The sequence below is a fragment of the Xenopus tropicalis genome, chromosome 6 (genome assembly GCF_000004195.4).
Source record: "Xenopus tropicalis strain Nigerian chromosome 6, UCB_Xtro_10.0, whole genome shotgun sequence".
NCBI lineage: Eukaryota > Metazoa > Chordata > Amphibia > Anura > Pipidae > Xenopus > Xenopus tropicalis.
Genome location: NC_030682.2, coordinates 5,966,884 through 5,982,734, shown reverse-complemented (window position 1 = coordinate 5,982,734; position 15,851 = coordinate 5,966,884). Strand labels below are relative to the sequence as shown.

Below are 15,851 nucleotides of genomic sequence, written 5' to 3'. Positions count from 1 at the left end.
TTGGGTCATCAAGTTAAAGTTTTATTGATTTATTATTTTGGAAACTGAAACATATATAGAAGGCAAAGACACAAAAATAACACTCAAATGCAAATTACAATGAACAAAAATGTTGACAACTATATATATATATATTGTAAAAAGTACAGAAAACAATGAAAACATAAGATGTATATAACTTCTATATGTTAAAAAAACTCAATAAAAACATTTAAAAAAAAGCTTTTAAACTGCTACAAACTACATTAATGCAGAATAAAGGCATTCATTTACACAGAAAAAAAAGGGTTGTAGTCTATCCGGATCCAAGTTGGGACTGGGCACCTACAGAGACTGTACCAGGAGTGGATAGACTGCACAGGTTCCTCAGGGCAGGAAAATCCATTATCCCTAAAGTTGTTTTACATTCTATTTCAATGGTTCTATAACGTTATCCTTGCTGCAAAGTGTGTGCTAATTATTTTTTTCTAGTGGAAATCCCCTTGTGTCCACTAGGTGGAGGCACTGCGTCCCCAGTTCCCAGTACCTTTCACTATTGCAAAGGGAACCAAATCTCCTGTTTAAACAAGTATACAGCCCAAAGAAGTGAGTGTGCCAAGAAAGGGTTACATAAATGACAAATTCTGTACTGTTTCTGAAATAATCACATTACTTCTCCCAACCCCTCTCTTAGGAACCTCTCTCTCTTCCTTCACTCTTCATGCAGGAATTAAGATTTGTGCCAGAGTTGGTTACTTTGAAAGTTTGAGTTCTAAAACATCTTCTAGGCAATTGGCTAGCTCTGCTAGTATGTAAAGCATTATCCTTACAATCATTGCTTGGGGATATAAGTCTCTTGATCTCCCCACTAGTAATTTATAAAGACCTCTTATTAGGGATGTTATAGACATAGGGGCAGATTCACTAAAGGTCGATAACACTTATTGCATGCTTTTTTACATTAAAAAGCACATTAAGTGCAATACAGCTGGGGCAGACGGTGGCTCAGGTGGTCACAGGCTCAGCGGTACTGTAGCATGAATCTTTTGATGAATATTAAGCACTGTTTGAGATGAAAAGCTTTTCCCACACTCTGTACACTCAAATGGTTTCTCCCCAGTATGGGCAGATTGGTGGTATTTCAGATCAGCCTTATTTCTAAAACATTTCCCACACTCTGTACAGGCGTATGGCTTTATCCCAGTGTGAGTGTGACTGTGTCGGTGTAAGCTTGCCTTTGTGGTAAAACTCCTCCCACATTCGGCACAGGGGTAGGGTTTCTCTCCTGTATGTGTCCGATGATGGATGTTAAGATCTGACTTTGTTTTATAAGTTTTACCACACTCATTGCACAGAAAGCGCTTCAGGCCAGTGTGAGTCAGTTTGTGGACATTTAGCCTTCCCCTCGATCGGAAGGTTTTATTGCACTCTGTGCAGGCAAAGGGTTTCTCTCCTGTGTGAATACACAGATGAGCTTTTAGCTGCTCCTTACGCCTGTGGCCTTTACCACACTCACTGCAGACAAATGGTTTCTCGCCGGTGTGAATCCACTGGTGTTGGCGGAGGCCGCGTTTGTCAATGAACCGTTTCCCACACTCTGTACAGGCAAAATCTTTTTTCCCAGTGTGAGTCTTCTCATGAGATTTGAGATTGCCCTTTATACGGAAACATTTCCCACACTCTGTGCAGATAAAAGGTTTCTTTGTAGAATGTATAAGTGAATGTGCATTAAGATTCTCCTTTCTTGTGAAGGATTGATCACACTCTTTGCACTGAAAAGGCTTCACACCAGTGTGAGTCATTTTGTGGGCATGGAGCCGACTCTTTACTCGGAAGGATTTATTGCACTCTGTGCAGGCAAAGGGTTTCTCTCCTGTGTGAACTCGCAGATGAGCTTTTAGATGCTCATTTCGGCTGTGGCTTTTCCCACACACATTACACACAAATGTTTTCTCACTGGTGTGAATCAGCAGGTGTTGTTGGAGGTTCTGTTTTTGAGTGAACTGTTTCCCACACTCTGTACAGACAAAATCTTTAACCCCAGTGTGAGTCTTCATATGAGATTTGAGATGTTGCTTCAAACGGAAACATTTCCCACACTCTGTGCAGCTAAAAAGTTTCTCTGTATAATGAATAAGTGAATGTGTTTCAAGATTCCCCTTCCGGGAAAAGCCTTTACCACATTGGGTACAAACATAAGGTTTCTCCCCGGTGTGTGTGCGTTCATGTATGTGCAGATGAGCTGTATCTTTGAATGATTTCCCACACTCAGTGCAGCTAAAAGGTTTCTCTGTAGAATGACTAAGTGAATGTGTATTAAGATTCCCCTTCTGGGAAAAGCCTTTACCACATTGGGTACAAACATAAGGTTTCTCCCCGGTGTGTGTGCGTTCATGTACGCGCAAATCAGACTTGTATTTGAATGATTTCCCACACTCAGTGCAGGTAAGTGGTTTCCCTTTAGCACTCGCCCCTTGGTGCCTCTGAAAGTTGCCCTTACCTGATGAGATTTTATTGCCCCCAGTGCTGTGGGGGAAGGGTCCCTTTCCCATATGAGCCCGGCGGTGCTCTCGGAGGATGGTTCTGTGGGAGAAACATTTCCCACAATCAGTGCAAGAGAACGGTCTCTCTGTGTGAATGCGCTGATGGATGAGGAGGTTCCCATTGCTGCCGAACCTTCTCTTGCACTTAACACAGACAAACGGATTTATAACCCTAAACAGTCTAGGAAACACCTTCTGCTTTGTGGTTTTAGGAAATTCCTTCCTTGTTTGATGTAAAGTAGAATTTATGTTTTTTCCTGAAATATCAGTTCGCTTTTTCTGACTTCCATGTAGCTTTTCCTCAGCATCAGGCTGTGTGTGTTTTGTTAGTTTGGGGGTTACAATCAGCTTCCCCCCAGTTACTGTGCAAAGTTGGGGCATTTGGTTCTGTTGGGCTTTTGGGGCAGAATTCATCTCCTGGGCGTGAGGTTTCTGAAGCACCGGAGGTTGGTTACTGTGGGCAGATCTGGCAACAAAGCCATTGCATGTAGGGAACTTCCTGTTTGTGTCACTTCCTGTCTGCTTCCTTGCACCAAGCCCTTCTCTCCTCTCCCTGTTCATCTCTGTGATTCCTGATCCATATGGAACCAGTCTGTATCCAGCAGCACTGAGTCTCCTCCTCTCCTCCTTGTTCTCTGTCCAAATAAAAACAATAAAAGACTCAGTTTCCCAGATGCGGCTCAGGCTGTACAGTTCTTACAGAGTCAGTAACAGAAATCAGAAATAAGTCCCTTGCAGGCCCCCTTATATATAACTTGGTTAACGCCTCACACACAGATGGATATTCATTTTTTTCTGGTTATTTGATCTATGAGCTGAATGTTGTATAGGCCATCTCCCATAGGGGTTGACTCACTAAAGGTCGATAAGCATTATCGCATGCTTTTTTGCGTTAAAATTGATGAAAAAAAAATGCGCGATTCGCTAAAGTATTACCGCATGCGTTAAGTCACATATCACGTGCGTTAAATAGCGCACAACCGAATGTGTTAATTCTCGCGCAGAAATACTAACGCATGATTCACAAACACTTAGACGCGCTAAATATTGCAGTCTGTGCGAAAATTAACCCCTACTTGGGGCAGGAGGTAATTATAGAAAAGTACAGTTAATGAGCTTTTGGCAACACAATAAGGACTTTGCAGTGGGATTTATTCTGTTGATTCTGAAGTCTGTGTTGGCCCCAGAGTGATGCAGCCGCCAGTTTGCAGGGAAATGGGCATTTTCACTTTAGTGAATCAGCCCCATAGACTCTATTATTAGCAAATAATTCTAATCTTTAAAAAAATATTCCCGTTTCTCTGTAATAATAAAACAGTACCTGTACTTGATCCCAACTAAGATATAATTACCCCTTATTGGGGCAGAACAGCCCTATTGGGTTTATTTAATGGTTAAATGATTCCCTTTTCTCTGTAATAATAAAACAGTACCTGTACTTGATCCCAACTAAGATATAATTACCCCTTATTGGGGCAGAACAGCCCTATTGGGTTAATTTAATGGTTAAATGATTCCCTTTTCTCTGTAATAATAAAACAGTACCTGTACTTGATCCCAACTAAGATATAATTACCCCTTATTGGGGGCAGAACAGCCCTATTGGGTTTATTTAATGGTTAAATGATTCCCTTTTCTCTGTAATAATAAAACAGTACCTGTACTTGATCCCAACTAAGATATAATTACCCCTTATTGGGGGCAGAACAGCCCTATTGGGTTTATTTAATGGTTAAATGATTCCCTTTTCTCTGTAATAATAAAACAGTACCTGTACTTGATCCCAACTAAGATATAATTACCCCTTATTGGGGCAGAACAGCCCTATTGGGTTTATTTAATGGTTAAATGATTCCCTTTTCTCTGTAATAATAAAACAGTACCTGTACTTGATCCCAACTAAGGTATAATTACCCCTCATTGGGGCAGAACAGCCCTATTGGGTTTAATTAATGTTAAAATGATTTTTTAGTATATTAAAAGGGGACCTGTCACCCTAAGAAATAATTCCAAATTGTTTTCTATTGCGTTTTTCAAGCAAAATAAACTTCACTTACACTATATAAATTATTTTAATCTTATTTTCTGCGCCCTTGGAAGTTACAATTGCAGGAAACAGGCAGCCGCCATTTTGTGGATACCGTTATTAAGGAAAGCTTTTTATCCTGACAAAATTTTGTTTCTCTGCTGGAATGGGGGGGCTGATACCCATGTCCTTGCAATGGTTACAATGGTTACTCAGTGTGGATCTTGTCACATGTATGTGATCCTGGAGCAGCAGTTCCTAAGGGGGGAACTGGCAGCACTGAGGGGGCTGCAAACATGGGGGAGAACAGGAGGCTCACTGAGCAACCACTGGCAGGGGCCGGTGTAGTGGGGGGGAGAAGGGACAGTAGGGGTTAATGAGGGAGACAGGTTTGTAACAGTTAAGAGGGGCAGTAGGGGACGCAGGGGTAGGGGGGCTGGGTCACAGTTTGTACAAACCAACAGATTTGCCGCTTTAGGTGAAGATGCTGGGGGGCAGCTCTGAGCTGGCAGGTATGGAGCAGGCTGACTCTCAGAGCCCCCTGGGGGGGACAGCACCTCTAATACAGGTGGGGGGAATAGTGCTAGGAAGGGAAGGCAGGCTATAGTTGTAGGGGATTCAGTCAGTAGAAAGGTGGATAGGGGAATTTGTCGCAAAGACCCTACATGCCGAACTGTGTGTTGCTTGCCTGGTGCTAGGGTTCGGCATGTGGTGGAATGAGACAAATTGTTGGGAGGGGCTGGGGAAGACCCGGCGGTCTTGGTACACATAGGTACCAATGGCAAAGTTAGAGGAGGGGGGGAAGTCCTCAAGAACGATTTTAAAAAGCTAGGTGCGAAGTTGAGGGGGAGGACTTCCAAGGTAATTTTCTCAGAGATATTACCTGTGCCACGAGCAACGTTAAGGCAGCGGGAGCTTAGGGAGATTAATGCCCGGCTGAGAGATTGGTGCAGGGAGGAGGGCTTTGGGTTTCTCCAGAACTGGGCTGATTTCTCAATCGGCTACAGGCTCTTTGCCAGGGATGGGCTGCACCTCAATGATGGGGCAGCTGCTTTGGGGGAAAAGATGGCTAGCGGGTTGGGGGAGATTTTAAACTAGGGGTGGGGGGGAGGGTGCAGAGGGAAATTCTGTGGGAGACAGGATAGATGGGGTAGTGGGAATAGTAAGGGAAAATGGGGGAGGAGACTTGCTAGGGGTACTGATAATGGCAGGGAGGGGCATAAGTTGTTTACATGACATGCTCACACTGGTACCAGGAGTAAATGTACGTTACTAATGCAAGGAGTGTGACTGGTACCGTGGGAGAGCTGGGGGTACTGGCACTGGGTATCTGAGGGAATGGGCTAGTACCAGGAGTAAATGTATGTTACTAATGCAAGGAGTCTGACTGGTAAAATGGGAGAGCTGGGGGTACTGGCACTGGGTATCTGAGGGAACGGGCTAGTACCAGGAGTAAATGTATGTTACTAATGCAAGGAGTGTGACTGGTACCGTGGGAGAGCTGGGGGTACTGGCACTGGGTATCTGAGGGAACGGGCTAGTACCAGGAGTAAATGTATGTTACTAATGCAAGGAGTCTGACTGGTAAAATGGGAGAGCTGGGGGTACTGGCACTGGGTATCTGAGGGAACGGGCCGGTACCAGGAGTAAATGTATGTTACTAATGCAAGGAGTCTGACTGGTACCATGGGAGAGCTGGGGGTACTGGCACTGGGTATCTGAGGGAACGGGCCGGTACCAGGAGTAAATGTATGTTACTAATGCAAGGAGTCTGACTGGTACCATGGGAGAGCTGGGGGTACTGGCACTGGGTATCTGAGGGAACGGGCCGGTACCAGGAGTAAATGTATGTTACTAATGCAAGGAGTCTGACTGGTACCATGGGAGAGCTGGGGGTACTGGCACTGGGTATCTGAGGGAACGGGGCGGTACCATGGGGGAGCTGGGGGTACTGGCACTGGGTATCTGAGGGAACGGGCCGGTACCAGGAGTAAATGTATGTTACTAATGCAAGGAGTCTGACTGGTACCATGGGAGAGCTGGAGGTACTGGCACTGGGTATCTGAGGGAACGGGCCGGTACCGTGGGAGAGCTGGAGGTACTGGCACTGGGTATCTGAGGGAACGGGCCGGTACCGTGGGAGAGCTGGAGGTACTGGCACTGGGTATGTGAGGGAACGGGCTGGTACCATGGGAGAGCTGGGGGTACTGGCACTGGGTATGTGAGGGAACGGGCTGGTACCATGGGAGAGCTGGAGGTACTGGCACTGGGTATGTGAGGGAACGGGCTGGTACCATGGGAGAGCTGGAGGTACTGGCGTTGGAGCAGAAATATGAAGTGATTGGTGTTGCTGAAACTTGGTTGAATGAGTCACATGACTGGGCAGTTAATATTGGGGGGTATACATTGTTTCGGAGGGACAGGGGCAATAGAAAAGGAGGAGGAGTGTGTCTGTTCATTAAGCAGGAATTAAAAGCAAATATTAGGGAGGAAGTGATGGGGGAACAGAGGGAGCTGAATCCTTATGGGTTGAGCTTCTCACAGATAGTAAAGAATCTACCAAACTAATTGTAGGGGTATGCTATAGACCCCCTAATGTAAGCGAAGAGGAGGAGGCCCAGCTACTGTTGCAAATAGAAAAGGCTGCTAGTTTGGGGCAAGTGATAATAATGGGGGATTTGAATTACCCTGATATTGACTGGGGCAATAGTACTGCCAGGACAGTAACTGGGAACAAGTTTATTAACTTGCTGCATGACAACTTTATGTCACAAGTTGTTGAGGAGCCAACCAGGAACCTGCTATACTGGATCTAGTGATCTCTAATGGCCCAGAGTGTATAGCAAATGTGCAAGTGGTTGAACCCCTGGGTAATAGTGACCATAATGTTATTTCATTTGATGTTTGGTGCAGGAAACAAATTTACACGGGGGCAACAAAGACAATGAATTTTAGGAAGGCAAATTTTAGCTCCTTAAGGGCAGCGCTTCAGGGCATAGATTGGGGCATTATGTTTTCTGATAAAAACACAGAGCAGAAATGGTTGTCATTTAAAATGATATTAAATCATTACTGTTCTCAATTCATTCCATTAATAAGAAAAAGTAGAAGTGTAAGAATCCCCCTATGTGGCTTAACTCTGAGGTAAAGAAGTTAATAGGGAAAAAAAGGAAAGCTTTTAAGAAATATAAGTCAGAGGGGACAGTAGCTGCGTTTAATGATTATAAACACTATAACAAGTGTTGTAAAACAGCAATCCGGAAGGCAAAGATAGAAAATGGGGAGCGCATCGCGGCCGAGGCCAAGACTAACCCCAAAAAGTTTTTTAAGTATATTAATAGTAAAAAGGTGCAGGTTGAGGGTGTGGCCCCATTGAGTTATAATAACAATATGGCATTATGGGTAGGAATCAGCATGGCTTTATGAAGGACAGGTCATGTCAGACCAATTTAATTGCTTTTTATGATGAGGTGAGTAAGAAGCTGGACAGTGGGGATGCAGTAGTGGGACAGTGGGGGGGCAGTAGTGGGACAGTGGGGGGGCAGTAGTGGGACAGTGGGGGGGCAGTAGTGGGACAGTGGGGGGGCAGTAGTGGGACAGTGGGGGGGCAGTAGTGGGACAGTGGGGATGCAGTAGTGGGACAGTGGGGGGGCAGTAGTGGGACAGTGGGGGGGCAGTAGTGGGACAGTGGGGGGCAGTAGTGGGACAGTGGGGGGGCAGTAGTGGGACAGTGGGGGGGCAGTAGTGGGACAGTGGGGGGGTGCAGTAGTGGGACAGTGGGAGGGCAGTAGTGGGACAGTGGGGGGGGTGCAGTAGTGGGACAGTGGGGGGGCAGTAGTGGGACAGTGGGGATGCAGTAGTGGGACAGTGGGGGGGCAGAAATGGGACAGTGGGGGGGTGCAGTAGTGGGACAGTGGGGGGGCAGTAGTGGGACAGTGGGGGGGCAGTAGTGGGACAGTGGGGGGGCAGTAGTGGGACAGTGGGGGGGCAGTAGTGGGACAGTGGGGGGCAGTAGTGGGACAGTGGGGGGGCAGTAGTGGGACAGTGGGGGGCAGTAGTGGGACAGTGGGGGGGCAGTAGTGGGACAGTGGGGGGGCAGTAATGGGACAGTGGGGGGGCAGTAATGGGACAGTGGGGGCAGTAGTGGGACAGTGGGGGGGCAGTAGTGGGACAGTGGGGGGGCAGTAGTGGGACAGTGGGGGGGCAGTAGTGGGACAGTGGGGGGTCAGTAGTGGGACAGTGGGGGGGCAGTAGTGGGACAGTGGGAGGGCAGTAGTGGGACAGTGGGGGGGTGCAGTAGTGGGACAGTGGGGGGGCAGTAGTGGGACAGTGGGGATGCAGTAGTGGGACAGTGGGGGGGCAGTAATGGGACAGTGGGGGGTGCAGTAGTGGGACAGTGGGGGGGGGCAGTAGTGGGACAGTGGGGGGGTGCAGTAGTGGGACAGTGGGGGGGCAGTAATGGGACAGTGGGGGGGCAGTAGTGGGACAGTGGGGGGTGCAGTAGTGGGACAGTGGGGGGGCAGTAGTGGGACAGTGGGGGGGCAGTAGTGGGACAGTGGGGGGGCAGTAGTGGGACAGTGGGGGGGCAGTAGTGGGACAGTGGGGGGCAGTAGTGGGACAGTGGGGGGGCAGTAGTGGGACAGTGGGGGGCAGTAGTGGGACAGTGGGGGGGCAGTAGTGGGACAGTGGGGGGGCAGTAATGGGACAGTGGGGGGGCAGTAATGGGACAGTGGAGGGGCAGTAGTGGGACAGTGGGGGGGGCAGTAGTGGGACAGTGGGGGGGCAGTAGTGGGACAGTGGGGGGGCAGTAGTGGGACAGTGGGGGGTCAGTAGTGGGACAGTGGGGGGTCAGTAGTGGGACAGTGGGGGGGCAGTAGTGGGACAGTGGGGGGGCAGTAGATATTGTGAGAGAAAAAAATAAACCATCCTGTTTCTGTACTCCATCTTGTTCATATCATTTAATATTAGAAGGGTTGTGAAATACATTGTATAAGAATGTTTCTTTTTGCTGTTGAAAAAACATTTTGATGAGTCCGCAAACTTGTGAAAAGAGGCCTTTTGGGTGTGTTGGGTGTATTGGCCAACTGGGCCCCTCTGCCTGTTCTGTTCTTAGAGATAACAGAGCTACTACTGATAAGAGTGTTTCAGGACTATAAAGGTGGCCACACACGTGGCCACTAATGTTCATGGCTAAAACAGCAGATATGGAGATAGGAACAATAGGATTTCTACCTCCTTCTGCCGATTCAGCCCTGACGGCAGATTTTGCTCAGGCGCCTTCTATGGAGCCCGATCAAAATCTTTTAACCTGGCCGATCGGCGAGTCGACCGATATCAGCAGCTTCCTGCGATACCGACTTGCCGACTTGCCATACATGCACTGAATATCATACGAAACGGGGTTTCCTACAATATCATCGGTGCGTGTATGGCCAGCTTAAGACTAACATGTTTTGTGACATTCAATGTAGTATCAGCTAATGGGGCTGATTCACTAAAATTTATCACACTTTTTTTGCGTTAAATTAGTCGTGATAATTAGCGCGCCATTCACCATAGTATTATCGCGTGCGTTAAGTCGCCATATCGCATACGTTAATTTTTGTGCTGAAAAGAATAAGATCAAATCACAAACACTTAGGCGTGCTAAATATCGCATTGGTCTATGCGAAAATTAACCCCTACTTGGGGCAGGCGATAAATTATAGAAAAGTACAGTAAATGAGCTTTTGGCAATAAAATATGGACTTACAGTGTTATTTATTCAGTCTGTGTCTTTTTACTCAATTTTACTAAAGTCTTGGCATGTATGGAATTTCGCTACTATTGCGGTAAATATTTAGTCGCCATAATATACGACTAAATATGGCGACTAAATATTTACCGCTATAGTACTGTATATTATGGCGACTGAATATTTACCGCTATAGTACTGTATATTATGGCGACTGAATATTTACCGCTATAGTACTGTATATTATGGCGACTGAATATTTACCGCTATAGTACTGTATATTATGGCGACTAAATATTTACCGCTATAGTACTGTATATTATGGCGACTGAATATTTACCGCTATAGTACTGTATATTATGGCGACTGAATATTTACCGCTATAGTACTGTATATTATGGCGACTAAATATTTACCGCTATAGTACTGTATATTATGGCGACTGAATATTTACCGCTATAGTACTGTATATTATGGCGACTGAATATTTACCGCTATAGTACTGTATATTAGTAGGGAAATTCCATACATGCCAAGACTTTAGTAAAACTGAGTAAAAAGACACATATGTGAATAAATAACACTGTAAGTCCATATTTTATTGCCATTTACTGTACTCATTTACTGTACTTTTCTATAATTTTTCACCTGCCTGAAGTAGGAGTTAATTTTCGCATAGCCGAATGCGATATTTAGCGCTCCTAAGTGTTTGTGAATCATGCGATTGTATTCTTTTCAGCGCAAAAATATGTAGTACTGTAGTGGTAAATATTTAGACTTTGTAATCTTGCGACTGGCGGACATTTTGTAGCAATTTTGTAATCTCGTGACATGTGCGACTTGGGGCCATTTTGTGTCATTGAGCCTGCAGTCACACTGATAGGAGCATCATGCCTGGGGTTTCTGATCTGCTACCAGGGGAGAGGCGCTATATTGTCAGCTTTTTCCTACGCTCAGGATATGACGACCCACCGCTGGGGCCTTCAGGGGTCCACGAGAGGAAGAGGGCCATCCTGCGCGACCTCCAAGCTGGGTTGCGCGGGGGCTTTGGAATTGATGTGGGCCTCCGCCTGCTCCAGCGTATATGGTCTGACCTGAAGCGCAGGAGTTCAGATCTGATTGCTGAAATTGCGGAAGGTAATTATTGTACTTTATTATGCTGTTACAATATACGTTCTGTAAAAGATTTAGCAAGTAATTTGAACTAAAAGTACAAATGTAAGAAATGTCAGGGATGATGAAAGTAACATAGTAACATAGTAAGTTGGTTTGAAAAAAGACATACGTCCATCACGTTCAACCATAATGCCAGTGAGGAACTGAAACGTTGGTCACAATAAACCTCTGAATATTATTTCACATCTTTGTGACTCCTTGTGAGAATCCTGTGTGTGCCGTCACCCCATGCCTGTCTAGATTTTGTTTTGCCCCAGGCACCCGGGTATTATTGTTCCTTATGGTGTGCAGCTTCCCAGCACTTCCTATTGTATATATTGTAATAAAGTGCCCATAACATATTTGCCATTTATTCTGTGTCTAAAATCTCCCACTTAATTTAAGCCACTTTAGCAAACGGACCCCTAAGTATTTGGCTAAATATTCTTAAATGCCCCCCCCCCCCCATTTTATTATCTCTAGCACTTCTTACTTATATTTTTATTGTTTTTTGGGGGGTTTTTTGCAAATAAACATTTATACAGCACCTCTCTAGCACTCTGTGCTCTCCCAGGGCAAAATGTCGCCAGTTTTATGCTGCCGATTGTCGCGTGCGTAATGTCTCGACAATTAGCGCTTGCGATAAATAGCGTGCATGCGAAAAATACTGTGCACATTATTTATCGAGACAAAAATATCGCATGAAGTATCACATGTAAATCGGCCCCAGAGTGTTTACTTACTGAGCAGCCGGGAATCCTGGGTATCACTGGTAAGTCGCCTTTTGTCCATATCGGCAGCAGAACAGGCGGCGCAGTATCTCTGACCGGGGAGCTGAGACTGATACAGAAGCAACATTTATAGCAGTTTGTTATACAGATGTTACATAACACAATTAAAACAAGAAGTATTTAGATTATTTACCTTACAATTTTCATTAACCTAAAACCAAAAATGATAAATCATATAGACAGTTTCTTGCACACTTTTTGGGTTCAAAGACCACTTCTACCTGTTACAATCATAATGAGGTTAGAAATATATTTTAGACATATTCACAAATAAAAGCCAAAATTTCCCCCTAACTGGCCTTCAGGCTGGGCCCCCTTAGCCCATAACAAGGTTACAGATATATAGAAACATTGGGGTAACAGTCACCCCGCTATAGTTCCAGGGGTACCCAGGGTACAAATAAGCACTCACCCCAAATCCCCCCCTAACTGGCCTTCAGGCTGGGCCCCCTTAGCCCATAACAAGGTTACAGATATATAGAAACATTGGGGTAACAGTCACCCCGCTATAGTTCCAGGGGTACCCAGGGTACAAATAAGCACTCACCCCAAATCCCCCCTAACTGGCCTTCAGGCTGGGCCCCCTTAGCCCATAACAAGGTTACAGATATATAGAAACATTGGGGTAACAGTCACCCCGCTATAGTTCCAGGGGTACCCAGGGCACAAATAAGCACTCACCCCAAATCCCCCCCTAACTGGCCTTCAGGCTGGGCCCCCTTAGCCCATAACAAGGTTACAGATATATAGAAACATTGGGGTAACAGTCACCCGCTATAGTTCCAGGGGTACCCAGGGCACAAGCACTCACCCCAAATCCCCCCCTAACTGGCCTTCAGGCTGGGCCCCCTTAGCCCATAACAAGGTTACAGATATATAGAAACATTGGGGTAACAGTCACCCTGCTATAGTTCCAGGGGTACCCAGGGCACAAATAAGTACTCACCCCAAATCCCCCCCTAACTGGCCTTCAGGCTGGGCCCCCTTAGCCCATAACAAGGTTACAGATATATAGAAACATTGGGGTAAAAGTCACCCTGCTATAGTTCCAGGGGTACCCAGGGCACAAATAAGTACTCACCCCAAATCCCCCCCTAACTGGCCTTCAGGCTGGGCCCCCTTAGCCCATAACAAGGTTACAGATATATAGAAACATTGGGGTAACAGTCACCCTGCTATAGTTCCAGGGGTACCCAGGGCACAAATAAGCACTCACCCCAAATCCCCCCCTAACTGGCCTTCAGGCTGGGCCCCCTTAGCCCATAACATGGTTACAGATATATAGAAACATTGGGGTAACAGTCACCCCGCTATAGTTCCAGGGGTACCCAGGGCACAAATAAGCACTCACCCCAAATCCCCCCTAACTGGCCTTCAGGCTGGGCCCCCTTAGCCCATAACAAGGTTACAGATATATAGAAACATTGGGGTAACAGTCACCCTGCTATAGTTCCAGGGGTACCCAGGGCACAAATAAGCACTCACCCCAAATCCCCCCTAACTGGCCTTCAGGCTGGGCCCCCTTAGCCCATAACAAGGTTACAGATATATAGAAACATTGGGGTAACAATCACCCCGCTATAGTTCCAGGGGTACCCAGGGCACAAATAAGCACTCACCCCAAATCCCCCCCTAACTGGCCTTCAGGCTGGGCCCCCTTAGCCCATAACAAGGTTACAGATATATAGAAACATTGGGGTAACAGTCACCCCGCTATAGTTCCAGGGGTACCCAGGGCACAAATAAGCACTCACCCCAAATCCCCCCCTAACTGGCCTTCAGGCTGGGCCCCCTTACCCCATAACAAGGTTACAGATATATAGAAACATTGGGGTAACAGTCACCCTGCCAGGGGTACCCAGGAACTATAGACCTTAGATAAATATGCTTTCGATTTGGCTGATGTTTGCCTCACAGTGGAATTGCCCCAGGTTACATACCTCTCTCACCGGCCCCCCGTGCTGCAGGACGGCCCCATTAAACAGTGGCAGATCCTTATACAAATGTGCCGCTGCTCATTGATCCCCTACAAGCTGCACTGAGCGGCCAGAATACGTTACACAGTGTTAGTTAATGAGATAAGGAGGGTTTGGCTGAATACTCGCCCCCTGCCCTGAGATACAGCTGGAACTAATAAGATAAGCAGGTCTCTTGGGGGAACTGTCACTTGCAGCTTAAATAGGAACTTCACTTCGTTAGCTGTAATTACACATAAAACATGGCCCCAGAATGTGTGCAACCTTCCATAACCTGCCAAATGAATGGAACGCTTTCTTGGCAAACTCCTGTAGAACCGGATCACTCCTGATCCCTCTTTGCAGTGTCAGACTGGGTCGCCGGGGTACTGGGGAAAATTCTGGTGGACCCCGGCCCTAGCGGGCCTCAGAGGAACAGATCTGATCCTCCCAGGGTGCTCCTGTGATCCGCCGTCTCCCTCCCCAACACGCTGCAGGTAAATTTCTTTTAGGAGCGCTCAGGGGAGGGTGTTGGGGGCCTGTGCAGGAAGGGGGTGAAGGCAGCGGTTGCCATTGGGGGGTGCAGGGGCCCCTGAGGCAGACCAGAAGTCCCAGTTGGCCATGCACCCCCCAGTCAGACCCTGCCTCTTTGCATGAAAGATGCAAAAACTGGAATTTACAGCTCAGTGCTTCCACCTAGTGGCACTGCAGCATTGATCCCTTTATAGCAGGGATCCCCAACCTTTCTTACTCGGGAGCCACAGTCAAATGTAAAAAGATTGGCTATTAGGCAGCCTCTATGCACCCTATCAGCTTACAGGGGGCTTTATTTGGTAGGAAATCTTGTTTTTATCCAACCAAAACTTGCACCCCAAGTCAGGAATTCAAAAATAACTCCCTGGTTTGGGGGCTCTGGGAGCAACATCCAAGGGGTTGGGGAGCAACATGTTACCCTGAGCCACTGGTTGGGGATCACTGCTTTATAGCCTTGTGCTTTTATATAGTCATGGAATGCCCCTATATTTTACAATATAGTTACATAGTTACATAGGGTTGAAAAAAGACCATTGTCCATCAAGTTCAACCCATCCGAGTAAACCCAGCACACAACCTATACTAACCAATCTATACACTCACATACATAAACTATATATATATACAACCAGTAATACTAACTGTAGATATTAGTATCACAATAGCCCTGGCAAGATCTGTTACGCATAAAACCATGTGGCACAAACTAATAGTATTGTGAACTGCAATGTATTCAACTATCCTATCCCTTATTACCCCTTCCAGAAGCTTTCCTACTACTGATGTCAGACTAACAGGCCTATAGTTTTCAGGCTGAGAACGGGATCCCTTTTTAAATAACGGCACCACATTAGCAATCCGCCAGTCTCTCGGCACCATGCCAGACCTCAATGAATGCTGAAAAATTAAGTGAAGAGGTTTGGCAATCACAGCGCTCAGCTCATTTAATACCCTGGGATGAATCCCATCCGGCCCTGGACCTTTGTTTACCTTTACATGTTCAAGTCTCTTTTGAATTTCCTCCCGAGTGACCCATGCGTCAGTAGCTAAATTACTAGAACTGGGCATATTACAAGGGAAGCCTTCATTATCTGGCTCCTCAGATGTATAGACAGATGAAAAATAAGAGTTCAA

The 15,851-nt window shown here is 46.4% G+C and overlaps 1 protein-coding gene across 1 annotated transcript; it reads right to left on the bottom strand.

The window, feature by feature from the left end:
- On the bottom strand, window positions 1–14,273 carry LOC116406489 (gastrula zinc finger protein XlCGF58.1-like). The gene is made up of 3 exons (XM_031904358.1): window positions 14,169–14,273; window positions 12,181–12,277; window positions 1–3,157 (listed from the first exon to the last, which is right to left on the bottom strand). Exons 2-3 carry the CDS (start codon window positions 12,227–12,229, stop codon window positions 993–995), a joined length of 2,214 nt encoding a protein of 737 aa, XP_031760218.1. The 5' UTR covers window positions 12,230–12,277; window positions 14,169–14,273; the 3' UTR covers window positions 1–992.
- Window positions 14,274–15,851: the final 1,578 nt, after the last annotated feature.